At 40.4% G+C, this 14,135-nt stretch overlaps 1 protein-coding gene and 1 long non-coding RNA gene across 6 annotated transcripts in view; one reads left to right on the top strand and one right to left on the bottom strand.

The window, feature by feature from the left end:
* The window catches only part of LOC103385135 (uncharacterized), a 213,158-nt gene that overhangs the window by 132,202 nt on the left and 66,821 nt on the right, over positions 1-14,135 (top strand). The window lies entirely within an intron of this gene.
* LOC103385136 (protein FAM19A2-like) overlaps positions 10,511-14,135 on the bottom strand; it is a 38,121-nt gene continuing 34,496 nt past the window's right edge. The window contains exon 4 of the mRNA XM_008318921.3: positions 10,511-11,460. Coding sequence (XP_008317143.1) covers positions 11,449-11,460 — 12 coding nt within the window. The 3' untranslated portion in view covers positions 10,511-11,448. The remainder of the gene's footprint in view (positions 11,461-14,135) is intronic.

The following is a 14,135-nucleotide window of genomic DNA, read 5'->3' as shown; positions in this document are numbered from 1 at the left end:
GTACTCCGTAGTTTTTCATATCGCACATGTTTTTCTAAACAAACGAAGTCTATCTTTAGATCAGTGCCTTCACTGAGGTTTTCAGCACGTACTGCCATGCAAAAGAAGAGTAATTAACTTCATAAGGATCGTGTAAAAAACAACAACATCTTTTCATCACTTGTGTCCTTTAATCCCTGTCCATATTTAACATGAAGGTCTGTTAGTCTTGTTGAGAAGTGGTCGGGTTTAAGATAAAAAAAAGAGCTGAATAAGAAGCTGATGGCACAGCATGGGAGCTGAAAGGGATTAATGAGGAGACTATGGCAGTGTGACCCAGATCCTGTTTCCACACTGTCACTAAGCTGCCTCTAAAAACCAAACTGACAATAACAATCATCAGCAACAAGTCTCATTAATTACAGCGGTGACACTAGTGTCTCCATTCTCAAAATCGACCCACACGAGCTGCTGCTGCTGCCGCTGCTGCTGCTGCTGCTGCTGCTGCTGCCACTACTGCTGCTGCTGCTGCTGCTGCTGCCGCTGCTGCTGCTGCTGCTGCTGCCTCTGCTGCTGCTGCTGCTGCTGCTGCTGCCACTACTGCTGCTGCTGCTGCTGCTGCTGCCTCTGCTGCTGCTGCTGCCTCTGCTGCCTCTGCCTCTGCCACTGCTGCTGCTGCTGCCACTGCTGCTGCTGCTGGCCTTCAGCGTCTATCTGTGTGTGTGTGTGTGTGTGTCTGTGTGTGTGTGTGTGTTCCAGTTATCTCTTCTAATCTTTGCTCACGTCTCCTCATCCCTCCATCTCCTCCATGTTCTCTACTTCTCGCACTCGAACTTGGCATCGTCCCACCCTCACATCCTCACTGCTCCACACTAAATGTCAACAACTGAATATTCATCGCAGCACCAGCAGCCCTCCCCTCTTTCTCTGAATTTCATCCCACACGGGCCAATTTTATTTTTATTTTTTTGTCTCTCTCCCATCTTAGATTGAACAGATGTTATTATTGTGGATAACCAATGTAGGAAAAGTCAATTTTTGCAAATACTTGACCTCTGAACTATCGCAGATGAGATAATCAGAGAACTGTCGTTGATGTGTTCTTAATCATGATCGTAGTCCTGTGAAAGTCATGGTCCAGTTTAACAGTGTTTTATTATGGTCTACAACACGTGGTCAACTCCATCAAATGTTGTGAATATCAAATATTCACTAAGTGAATGTTGTGAATATCAAATATTCACTAATCAATAGTCAAAGTTGCAATTCATCCTATTGACATGTACAGTTTCCTGTCCTCAGTGTCCTTCTAACAACAAATACTGAGACATACTGAAGCAAATATTATGAAGTAATCTGGAGCACCAGACGGTGCAGTGCAAACTGAGAGGTTAACTACGGCAGCATACATCAACGTACAGAAACTCCCTCCCGTGTTAAGTCCATTTTAGTGGGTCACTTAACAGCAAACCAACACCCAGTAGAAGGTCTGCAGCCCACGAGCAGAGACCGGGGACCCTCCGTCGGCTCAATTTAAGAGAGCAGCCTCACAAAGCGCAGAGACCAAACTGTAAGTGACAAGGCCATCTGTGTCTCAGTACTCTCAGGGAGACCTTTGGGTGACGGTGGAGTCATTTTATAACACCATTTACGATGTCAGAGTATAGTTAAAGGTATAGTTAAAGAAACTTCTAATTTCTTTACCAAGGATATAAACCAAGGTTTGAATGGTGAAAGATGTTCTGAGGTCAGGTTAGTTGGCGGTCGCGTTGTGAAATTCAATATTTTTTTCACCTGACTACTATTAATTGAAGAAAATGAAGTTCATGAAGTTTTTTTGTGTGTCAACAAAGTGAGCAGCAACTGTGCGATCTCATTAGGAAAGTTCCCAGACTGATGTTCTGTTCCCAGGGCGTGAAAGGTTGACGCATATATAATGATTAGAGACGGAGCAGAGATGATGGTGAATGCAGATTCAATAAGGAACAATTAGTTCATTGTCTGATGATATAAAAACATATTGATTAAGAATTTATTAACACAGACTCAGATGCCCTCTGTAGGGGAAAGTAAACCAATCTGCATGAAATGGAGAGACTGTATTCTTCTGCAGCTCAGAGCCTTAACCATGATGCTTCACTTCCCTCAGTCTGGCGGTTGGGGACCAGGTGGGATTGAATCCCATTTATGGTATTTATAGCAGGGCTGACAAATGATTCAAATTACATTCAAAATAATTGCTGTGGATTAATTGCAATTAATTCTGATTAATCAAGATAAATCAATCATCATTCCTCAATATGAAAAAAGACATCATTTGTATCTGTGTTTTGCTGGAACAGAGAGACAGATATCTGCAGGTAGATCCATGACTAATCCATATGATTCTACCAACTTGTAAATGTGTCACTGGTTAGGACAAGGTGTCGTATTTTATCCAGCCAATGGTAAAGGCCTTTTAATGTTCATGCTTGATTTGCATGTCAGAGGGGCCAGAGAGGCCAAACCCCTGAGGTGAGCCTTTTATAGAATGAAACAATAAACGGAGAATAATGTTCTGTCAAAGTCGTTGAATTACTTTCAAAGCAGAACAACCAATGTTTATATTGGAACCTGCTCCAAACACCAGACGATGTCCTGAAATAGTTCCAGAGAGTCCAGTCCTGGTTGATAATATCAGTCCGTCTCCATGTCCACTCTTTGGCAGAGAACGACATCCAGCAGCTGCTGCCAGGGTTCACACTGATGTCTTGCAAAAACCACAGCACTTGCCAGTCACCTTTTTGTGAAGCCCGGGTGTCAGTTGCCCAGTTGTCGGTTGCCCAGGTGTCGGTTGCCTGTCGCTTGAAACGCCTTTTGAGCCTTATCACACTAAACACAAGTGTGTAGGTCGTTTGTGTGTCTCCATAGATGTGTTGGAATCGCTCGCTGCAGAGGCTGTGTCATGGATGCCAATGTCACAATTCACACAAAGGCGTTACGCAGCAGGTACAGAGCAGAGGTCATGTTGTCTCTGTGAGTCATCAGTGCAGCCTTAATCACTCTGACTCCCATTTAACACTCATTCAGGGGGAGGAACAGAAAGAGGAGCATTCACAAGGCCAGTGTGTGTGTGTGTGAGACCAGGTGTAACTATACCTCTGCAGGCATGCTTTTGGTAAAATGCTTTGTTGTTGGTGAGACCCTTTGTCCCCATGGAGACACAAGTCCAGGACCCACTCGGTATTTTGAGTTGAAAGATTTAGTTTGGAGCCAGGATTAGAATTAGGACCCAGTGAGGTTAGAGTTAGGGTTAAGATTAGGGATACATTTGTAATGGTTAGGTCAGTGAGTCCCGTGGCAAATTATCTAATGTCATTTAATTTTTCCCAAAACTATTAAATTATCCAGTGTCATTTAATTTTTCCCAAAACTATTATTTATTTACTGCAAATATGTTTTCTTTGTTCATCAATGTGTGACAGGCGAAGCCATAAAATCCTCTTCCACTAGGTGGCAGCAGATGGCTATTAAAACTAAAATAAAAGATAATCAGAGCTGTTGAAGGTCTTTGTGAGTGTCTTTCTTCAATTCCTGCCAGTGCATCAGCGTTGTCTTCAACCAAACAGGCTGAGATTTTTAGCCAATTATGAGGTCATTTAAAGTAGAAGATTTTTATATTTACAGATACTTTTTGTGAGATTTCTGTTTGGTGGTGTGCCGTGGGGTTTTCCCTGATGATATATTTCTGCCGTGGCTCAAAAAAGCTGAGCAAACACTGGATTAGGTTATGGTAAGGAAATGGGGGAAGGTATGATGTCAGACTGAGTGTGTGTGTGTGTGTGTGTGTGAGAGAGAGAGAGAGAGAGAGAGAGAGAGATGCCAACTAACTTCTTCTCCGCCTCTTATCAATCTCACACACAATTCCATTTTTTTGCATCCTATCAACACAACGTACACGCGTCTGAACTATATGTCACGCTGATCTATGGAGTTCATTTCTAACTTGTTCAGATCTGCTCCGAGTCTCACGACACGGCTGCTATTATTTTTAGGCCATCACTTCACGCTGCCGACATCACACAGCACCTCCTCTCTTATTGGTCTCCCCCACCCCATCCCCCTTTCCTCACATTCCTCTCATGTCTTTATCTGAGTGTTAGGATGGGAGCGTTCAGACAACAGAGAAGTAATGGCTCTACATCTGCAGGAGACACAGACAGGGTTGGCACTAAATTGGAGTTGACATGGGTTTCTGTTTGTAGTATACATTGTGTTTGTTTTTCTGGATAAAAGAGAGGAATCGACACTTTGTCGCCCTTCGTGTATTTGAGTAGGCGGTATTTAAGAACTACTAAAGCCAAATAAAAACGTTTTTTTAACAGATCATTGTTAATCGTTTTTCTGAAGCTGCCATGGTTAATACAGTGACACTGTTGTGGGTCTACTGCGACCAACCTGTTCACCCTAATCTCTTCATAATTTATTCACTCAGTGCATTAGCGGGCGAGTACTCCTCTGGAGAGTCTACAAGTGTAACTGAAAGTTTTCATCACATATTTCACCACAACATACTTATTTATGAGCGACTGTCAAACCTGAGATCTCTGTGCATACATCCATTGTCACTTTGCAATGCTAATTTTTTTGCTGTGTATCCTATCATTCTTTTTTTTTTTTTTCTCTTCCCCTCACTTCGAAAAATAATGTCCTTGTCAAGGTCAGATGAGATTGCCGGCGTTGAGCTCGGTAAACAGTGACAAAGTATCGACTGGCATGCTTAATTTTGTTCAAAGTTGTGCTGGAAATTATACATAAGCAGATAGAAGCGCCTGGTTGACAACTGCTGCATGATTAATGCTGCACAAGGGGACAATTAAGTCATACAGCTGTTCCCTTTCTCATCTGTATCAACTGGCTCCGTGCTCTTAACAATGGCAACACGGTTGCCATGTAATGAATCACACTTGAAGTCGATCGTATGGCTACACATTCAGGCCTGTCAACGACTAACTCGTCTAATAACTTGGGGAAAATCTTCCTCAATCATCGCTGTGCGTTGTGAGTTATGTGTGACGTCGTGATATTTTCAGTTTCTTGAAAGGTGACGAGCCATTAGCAGGAACAGAGTTCTTCTTCTGGATTTATGCAGGTGCTTTGGAGTCGAACAAGGCAGCAGCTTAGAAAATAAAGAACCTAATACTGTAAATATAAAACTAACACAGTGACCAAAAAATAGCCGTAGAAGAAGCTAAATGAGCAGTGGTTCCAAATTGCTTTAGCTTCCAAACTCATCTGACCTTTAATAAAAACCTCCCTACACCACTGCTGGTTGGATTGACCAAAAAAAAAAAAAAAAATTACACATTGGTGAATTTTTCCTACTGTGCCAGTTTTTTTTTGTTTGTTTGTTTTTTTTCTGTGCCACTGTTTTTTGTTTGTTTGTTTGTTTTTTTAATATTGAATATGAAATAATTACGTCTTGCTGTGACCCACCTAGGATGCCCCCTAAGTGGGGCTCACCCCCAACTTTGGGAACCCCCCAGCTAAAGGAACCTAAATAAAACCTAAATAATGATCCAGTAACTTTTGAATGGATAACCCATTTTGCATCATTGACCTTTTTAATATTTTACACGCATACATTTTTCATATATGTAAATATACAGCATATATGACTCATACATTCTCATATATGTAAATATACAGCATGTATGTATATGTATATACATATGTAAATATATACTTTGTAATATTTTACACGCATACATTGTCATATATGTAAATATACAGCATATATGTATATACATATGTAAATATATATGCAAATATATACACATTTATGTAAGTACAATTATATATAAATGTATATGCATATATCTTTATATATGATTGAATATAAATGTATATATGTAAATATATATACCAGTGGCCGTCAGTCAGGACCAGAGCTGCTCAGGTGAGTGACTAGATAAATCCAAGAAAAGAATAGCGATTACCTCAGAGCTGATTTATAAGAGAACGTTAACCACGTAACAATTCCATTTTTAGGTCATCCTCCACAGAGCATCGTGTATTTGACTTTCATTAGACTCATTGTCACAGCTCCACCACGGCTCACACACCCATGTATGAACGAAGTCGTTTTGGTTCGGGCTGCCTTTGCCGTCCACCTTTACACTGTTTGAGGAGCTGTTAGCCTTATTTCTGCTCCCTTTCTTACCCGGATACTTGTTCCTGATTTGTCATCATTCAGGTTAGTCTGTGACATAACTGTGTCATCACTAGGCAACATGTGTTCCACCATCTGTTGGCAGTGTCCACTTCATAGACCAGGCTGAGATAGAGCTCACACACTGGTGTCAGCACCGTCTGCTTTTTTCAGACCATAGCAACAGATGATGGGATTAGTCGGACAGATGAGAGGACGTACACCTCGGACGTACACCTCGGACTGTGCTGTGCTCCAGTCTGTGGAACACTCAGGGGGAGAGTTGGTTGGTGGTGCACTCTCAGGGCCGGTGAGGCGTTCGTTCCTGGACCTAGCCGTCACACTTGTTAATGATGCTCAGTTTTAAATAAATAGTAGTTGATGATTAGTTATATCTTTCAGACATACTGTACGTTAGGATTCTCTTCACATGATTTTACCTGCAGCCATCAGAGCAGCAAACTCTGCTCATACAAGATGTATTTGTAAAGAAAAATCACATATGGTTAACCAGGTTTTATGGATTAAAACAAAGCAATGATGTGGTTTTGTCATTTAAAAAAAAAACCAGAAACATAAACGGAACAGATTTCTAGCTGCAACTTGTAAACAATAAGACTTTATTCCCATAAAATACTGTAATTTAACTAACAGCCAATAGGCACAGGGGAAGACCTACGATCCACTGCTGGTATTGGTGTGATTGTGGAAAATGACCTTGTGTTAATTATTGACCAAAACCAAGATGGTCGTCACCTAAAGTTCAAGTATTTTTTCTCTGTAATTCCAGCAGTAACCTCCACATCCAGTCCTTCGTCCTCCGCTCATAAGAGTGTGTGTGTGTGTGTGAATCTGTATGTGGGTTTATTCGCTCTAATCTTTTAATGACATGCACTAACGATGCGATGAGGCTCAGGAACAGCCTGACCCATGAACACACACACACACACACACACACACACACACGGCCTGACTCAGTGGTAGATCACAGCCTCTGAGGAGATTAGCCAAATCAGAAAAGCGTTTTAAAGAAATGCAGCTTTAATGCCACACATTTCTGTGCACATGTGTGTGTGTGTGTGTGTGTGTGTGTGCATACAAACTGCATGCCATTAAGTTTTTTTTGTTTTTTTTTTTTGGAAGAGCCCATTGCAGTTGAAATGTTTTCTGTCCTCACTGTCCCTCAGCTCCTTGTCTCGCGTCTTATTATCGTGTGTAAAGTTGTAAATGAATGTGGTTTTCACTGAATTCTGTTACGTAAAATCGTCTGAACCCAGAAAGTAAATGTGGTTTTCACTGAATTCTGTCACGTAAAATCGTCTGAACCCAGAAAGTTGAAAACAGCGACGTTCACGACACAAAGGATGAAGACTCAATCTTCTCCTTGCCCCTGCTCGGCAGCTCCTCGGTACATTCTGTGTTCTCTTTGTTCCCTTGTAACTAATCCTCTTAAAATGAAAGTAGCAGAAAAAGAGCAGTTTTCATCTTCTGTTTACCAGCATCTGATTTTTTGAAGAAGATATAAATAACAAAAATGTAAATCTGCAACGCAGTATGGAGCGAGAACGCAGCACAGATTCAGCTCTGTTAAAAATCAGAGGGATACTTCAAACCCATCATTTGCCGTAAACATAGAAGGCAGCACGTCGGCGTAATCCCTGTTTTTAATATATTTTAGATTATTCTTCCCTTTGAACAGCTCTTATTTGAATTTCAAACATTACTGAATTGTTTACTTCATGCTCGTCCTTCGTACTATTTCATGTACAGTACATGATTACTACAGTGTTGGCTGGAGTCCAAGTGTGGATGTTATTTTCACAAGAAGGCAGAATTAGAATTGTTTTTTAGCCCCTGTTGTGATGCTCATATGACGCAATTCTGGATGCTGGGAACATACACAGGTGTGGGTGTGGTGAGGAAAGACGTGACTTGCTCATTGGTCCAATGGCATGTGGCAGTGGTTCTCAAACTTTCTCTACTCTGTACCACCTGAGAAAACATTGATCTCTCTGAGTACCACCATGACGACCAACAGTAGAATACAGCAGCAGAGGCCTTCACTGTTAGCTTCCACCACAGCACAGATGTTTATGTTTAAATGTTGTATTAATTGTTCATGGTATGTTTCAGATTTAATCAATTGAAAATGTAAATGTTAAAAGTATGAATTTTCCCCACGTACCACTAGAGCGCATACCAGAGTTTGAGAACCACTGGCATATAGCATATGCTAAAATTGGAAATATCTCTAAAAAAATATAAAAAGGACACTCTATGGAGGAAGCTTTTATCCCCAGAGCTGTCCGCTGTGATGTCTTTGATCATGGTACCATGCAGGACGACTCCATACGTCAGCGTTGTTGTACTGTAATACTCAACATGACACTGCTCTCCCAGGTTGACTCGGAGTAGAATTCCTCATCTTCTTGTCAAATTTGAAGGTTGACTAAAGTATGCACAGAATACATTGCAGCATATATAATCTGATTATAAAGTCGATACACAGTGCGGTACATGGTGTCTGATGGGCACTTGTCATGTTCCTGTGATCATCTCATGCTGATCCATCATCTCAGATATCAGTGAGTGGCAGCTGCGGTCGTCGGAGCTCCTGCGTCGGGTTTCCGTGGGCTGCGTTTTTGGTGCGGTTGAAATGGATTTTGCCAAATTAGTTCTGACAAGGAGGAATATTAGTTTGATTCAACATCACAGAGGGGAACACGGTGTGTTTATTATTTAATGCGCCGTCTGAAGGAAGTGTATTTTTATATGATACAAATGAGTTAAAAATACCAGACAACAGCAACTGAAAAGGTTTTGGTTTCAGCTGAGTGGGAACGGTTTCCACTCTGAAACCTGTCAGTGATCATCACTGGACAGACTCTGTGACGGCCACTCACTGATGACTCACTGTCATCAAAGACAGTCACAGAAACATGCTGACGCTTTGAAAGGAACTCAGTCTGCAGTACACATATACATACAAATATACTGTATATACACATACTGTATATACAGACATATATATGGTGTGTATAATAGTTATATATTTTAACAATATCTAAATATCATTTATATATATATCTAAATTTTAAATGTATCTTATAACACAGTCCTGTATGGACTAAAAGAAATCTTACAGATGATCAATTTTTACCATATAACCTCCTTCATTACCAGATGCTCAGACCTTTGCCTGATGGTTTTGCATTTTTTTTTAGAATGTGCTGTCTATCTGCATTTGCAGTGTTTTCTTTTCTAATCAGATCAATTTCTCCACGTCAAGGTCTTCAAACCAACCGTTGCTCCATTCTGATAAACCTAAATTAGCGAGGTTGTACTGCTGTAGACCAAACCACGGTATCATTTTCATCCGCTCTGTAAAAACTAAAGCGATTAACAGCTTAAAGGAAAGTACGTGATGTTTGATTGATTTTCTCAAAAAGAAAGTGTTATTTTTATCTCCTGCTCCACATTAATGATGACACTGACGGACAGATGGTTCGTCCAATTAGCTGCCCAGTATTCTAGTCTCTGTCAGTTTCCAGTTTGTTGGTCGCCGTCTGCTGAAGCTGCTTAAACAGACATGCAGTAACATCTGATGATGCTGATTCATCACCAGTGAGGACGCTCATCTGTTAAAGGACTTCACTGAAGCCCCAGTTGGAGCTCCTTCATCTGAGTCCCTATATGATGTTGTTTTTTTTATTTTTTATTTAACATATTTACTTGAACATGTAGAACGCGTGGGTCTAATGATTGACAGCCATACTGTGTATGATACAGGAGTCTATTATAACAGCGGTCTAGTACCGCAGTGAGTTTGCTGCTCAAATAGATGCATTTATTGATCTCCTGGATTAGGTCATGATGCTGAAAGGAACCTCACTGCCCGTTATATACACACAGCCCGACCTGGGAAATGGTGGTGCACCGATCACAGGAAGTTGACAGGTGTGGTTTCTATTTCTGTTTGTTAGCATTTAAGGTTTAAATCCAGATTAAGATATTCTTTATTCGTCCAACAATCGGTGTGGTTTCTACTTCTGTTTGTTAGCATTTAAGGTTTAAGATATTCTTTATTCGTCCAACAATGAGGAAAGTCACAAAAAGTAGCAACAGCTTTGATGTTGTTTTTAGGTCTTGACCAAATCTCTAGAAAATGCTGACGCAGGTCTAGTTCTCAGATGTTTTCATGAGCTAACTCAACAGCTGCCATCAGTGAACTGAATAAAACTCTCTTAATCTGTAATACACTTAATTAACTATTGAATCTGTTTAATACATTCGTAGCAGATAGGGCTTCACTGGGTCTTGACTCTGGTCCACAGACTGCAGAGACACAGAGATTTCTTTTGAAAGATTTTATTTGTTTCGTATAATATTGACACATGTACTCAACTGCGGTTAACAGGCGTTTAAAAACACAGATAATAAAACCATTAGAGCACTGATGTACCTTAAGCCCCGGCGTTTCCATTAACCATTTTTTACACGTTTACATATTTCAATATTTCAATATACCGTAACATCTACTTGGAATTAGTCTAACTTCACCCTGGGTTTTTTTCCTTGGTCAAAAAAAAAAAAACTAACAAACAAAAAAACAAACAAATAACTGTTTCTCCCATTTAAAAAAAAAAAAGGAAAAGAAACGGTGTGCCGTCTGCCACAATCAGTTCAAAGTAAGATATTAAAGTATGAAGATGAAGGTTCAACTTCAGGTTCGATAAACATTCGTACAGCAGCGAGTGCTTCATACAGGATGTGGCACAGTAAAATTAAACATGTCAGCCGCTGAGGAAACACCCCCTCTTATTCTGTGGTCACATTTGTAGTACAGTATAGCAGTTTTAAATCTAGATCCCCTTGTCCCAGTATGCAGATGGAACACAACTAAGCCATAGAAGAGAGGTGACGACTACAGGATGAGCTTACGAAAGGTTCTCCTTTTGTTGCGTTTGTTTTCATCTAATCCCGTGGTCGGAAGTTCAAAGTTGACTTCCTCAGAGGTTGTGTTAGCAGTACAGGATCGTGGGTGATGCAGGGCCTCTGGGTTGACGGACCACGGACACTTGTGTTAAAGATGATGGCAGTGTTTTTGAGTCCTGTCTCTTCAGCCACCGAGTCATAGATATCCTCGGAAAAATGAAACAAATAGTGGATTTCCTTGGTTTCAGTCTGCGTCTGATTCACACCAATAATACTTTAGGTCCATTGTGCTGTCTCCGTTTCTCCGACACCACTCCTTTGTCCTCTTTTTGAAGTGGGTGGCACTATCGGGTCACCTGACACAGGGAGAGAAGAAAAGACAAGTAGGTCAAGGAAAATAGTGCACAAAATGGAAGTAGGAGGCTGGAAGGTAAAGGTCACAAATTAGAGCCAGTAATGGGTGTGATTTATGACTGTGTGGTCCTGCAGACACCAGATTTAGGAAATATGGTGAAGTGACTGTGATGAGTGCAGTAAGAGTCCAAAGAATACTTGAATAAATATTAAAGGCATTACTTTCCACATTTGACTTTGAGCCGTTACATTTGGTCATCTACTCCAATATCCACATATATACTGTATAAATATACATGTGTTCACTTTCCTTCCTTTCCTTCATATATATATATACACACTGTATAGGATGAAGCCCTGGTTGTCAAGAGTCAAAAACCATAGCTTATCAAAAAAAAAAACAAAAAAACACACACACAAAAACAAAGACATCTGTAGAAATGGTGTCATTTTTGCTCCTTATTTATGAACATCAATCATTTCAATCCCTAGATTCATGTCTCTGTAAACCGAAAACCTATTTCCTGTAATTTCTGAGAAGGCAATAAAACTTTTTTTTGTAGTTTACCAGAACATATGTCAAATAAACTTATGAATATGTCTTTCTAAGATGAAGTTCAGTCATTTGTCTCGAGACGGCAGAGACTTTCATGAGTTCCTCCGTGGCCTCTTCAACGGTCTACGTTACGTCTTCTGAAAGTGTTGTTTTTGCCAATAGTTGCGTGGATTATTTTTTTAAAGCGTTTGCCAACAGTACTGAGTCACTGCTGCCACTGAAGTCACACTTCAGTCTGCTACTGGATCCTTCACAAGGCATGTGACACTCGTGGGAGGAGGTGGAACTGCAGAGGCTGGAACTAGCTCGTACCACGTGGTCGCCATCATTTTAGTCCTCGTTTCAGCACCACGGACAGCTCTGCAACCGTTAGTGTCTGGTGGGTTTTATTCTCAGATGTTTTGCTGCTTGTACTTTTATGTGGAATAAAGAGTTCTCGTTAACTGTGCCAGGTGTTTCACTGAACAGGAACAAAGCTCACATTATGTTGATGATGAAAAAAAAAATCTTTGCAGAAGAAAGGAGGTGTTGGAGGAAACACATGTTATTTTATAGTTACTCCATTAGTCAAACATACAAACAGCTGTGAAACACATGTATTATCTATTATAATTATGTGATTTGTCTCTCTGTTCAAGAAGATTCTAAAGATCTAAAGATTATTTATATTTAGAAACGACATTTCAACTCGATTGATCTTGGTAAATCATGATTACTCGTGACTAATCATAATCATAACCACTTTATTTGATTAATCTGATAATAAGTTGTGTGTGTATATATATATATATATATATATACATATATATATATATATATATATGAGATTTATTTGTTTTTTACATATAGTCCATGATTTCCTCTCACTGTGTTCCGGTCTAGCTGGTCTCCACCACATACTTTTCCACCTGTATTTTCCCTCGAGTGAGATACTGGGTTTTTTGTTCAATCCGGGTGCCAGCTAACAAAGTGTGAAGGCCAGGCATCACTCTGAGAGCTCAGAGGAGTGTTTCCTCCAAGCTGGCAGCTTAGACTGCTTTACTGTATCTACTCTGAAACACTTCAGGCCAGTCTTCCTGGTCCTGCTCCACTGCCTTCAGGCACTCACTCCTGCGTCTGATCAAAGAGTCGGCAGCCGTTTATTGTCGTGCCAGCTCACTCTGTACGCACACTCCCGGCGCCTCTGTGCCAGCCAGGCTTGAAGGCGCAAAGTCAAAGTCCTCGCTGATGTTTATCAGGTTTCCTGTTTAAATATGCCTGTAAGTGGTGGTGTGGTGCCCAATTAGAAAGTAGATTCAGGTATTTAAAACTCACTTGGCAAAACATTAAGCAGTGGCTGGGTGTCTTCTCTGTGGGCTCATCAAGATCCAATCTGTCTCTAATTCCACAACTTTCTCACTACACACACTAACGGCCGCCCTCAGAGCTACAGGAGAAGAAACATCACCCTTGGTAGACATTACACAAAAGACAACAAAATGAATTAATCTGTTTAGAAAAATGACTCGTATGCAAATTATTTAGAATATAATTATTCTAAACTCACATTCAAGCAGCAGATGAGCATTGTATGGTTTTGAATTCTTGCCATATTACCTTTTTAAAAGTGCTCACAAAAAAATTGAAAAAATAAATAAAATTGCTCTGATGATCTGCTCCGCTGCGCTGAAACCCAGTGCTCCACTAAAATGTGTTTTGTTGCCAAATAATGTTCCAAATAGTTTTTGTAATTTCACGGCAGCACACATAAAGCATTGCTTCTGTGTCGCTGTAGCCCTGCTTAATTCTGACGCTAAATTCTTTGGGGATTTTTTAGGACGGTTGCGGAAAAACAAAACAGCCAATTTAGGAAAAATTGGGGGAAAGAATTTTGAAAGGCTAATGAGGGAAAGTAGTGTTGTTTGTTTATTTACAGTATCAGAGTGAAACGTCCTTGGTGGATGATAAAACCAGAGTTTCTGTGAGTAAAGTTTGAAAGTTATTTATCAGAATCTCACCTCATCAGGATCAGAACTCCAGTGCTGTTGAAACATAGGCTCTAATGAAGTTCACGTAGTGGTGAAAACTACAGTCATGTAGATGACTCTCAGCCAATGAACAGGCAGAACACCTGCATCAATG

Source organism: Cynoglossus semilaevis, chromosome 10, assembly GCF_000523025.1.
Source record: "Cynoglossus semilaevis isolate Cse_v1.0 chromosome 10, Cse_v1.0, whole genome shotgun sequence".
Lineage (NCBI taxonomy): Eukaryota > Metazoa > Chordata > Actinopteri > Pleuronectiformes > Cynoglossidae > Cynoglossus > Cynoglossus semilaevis.
The sequence above is the reverse complement of the archived record's forward strand: the minus strand, read 5'-3'. Positions and strand labels throughout refer to the sequence as shown.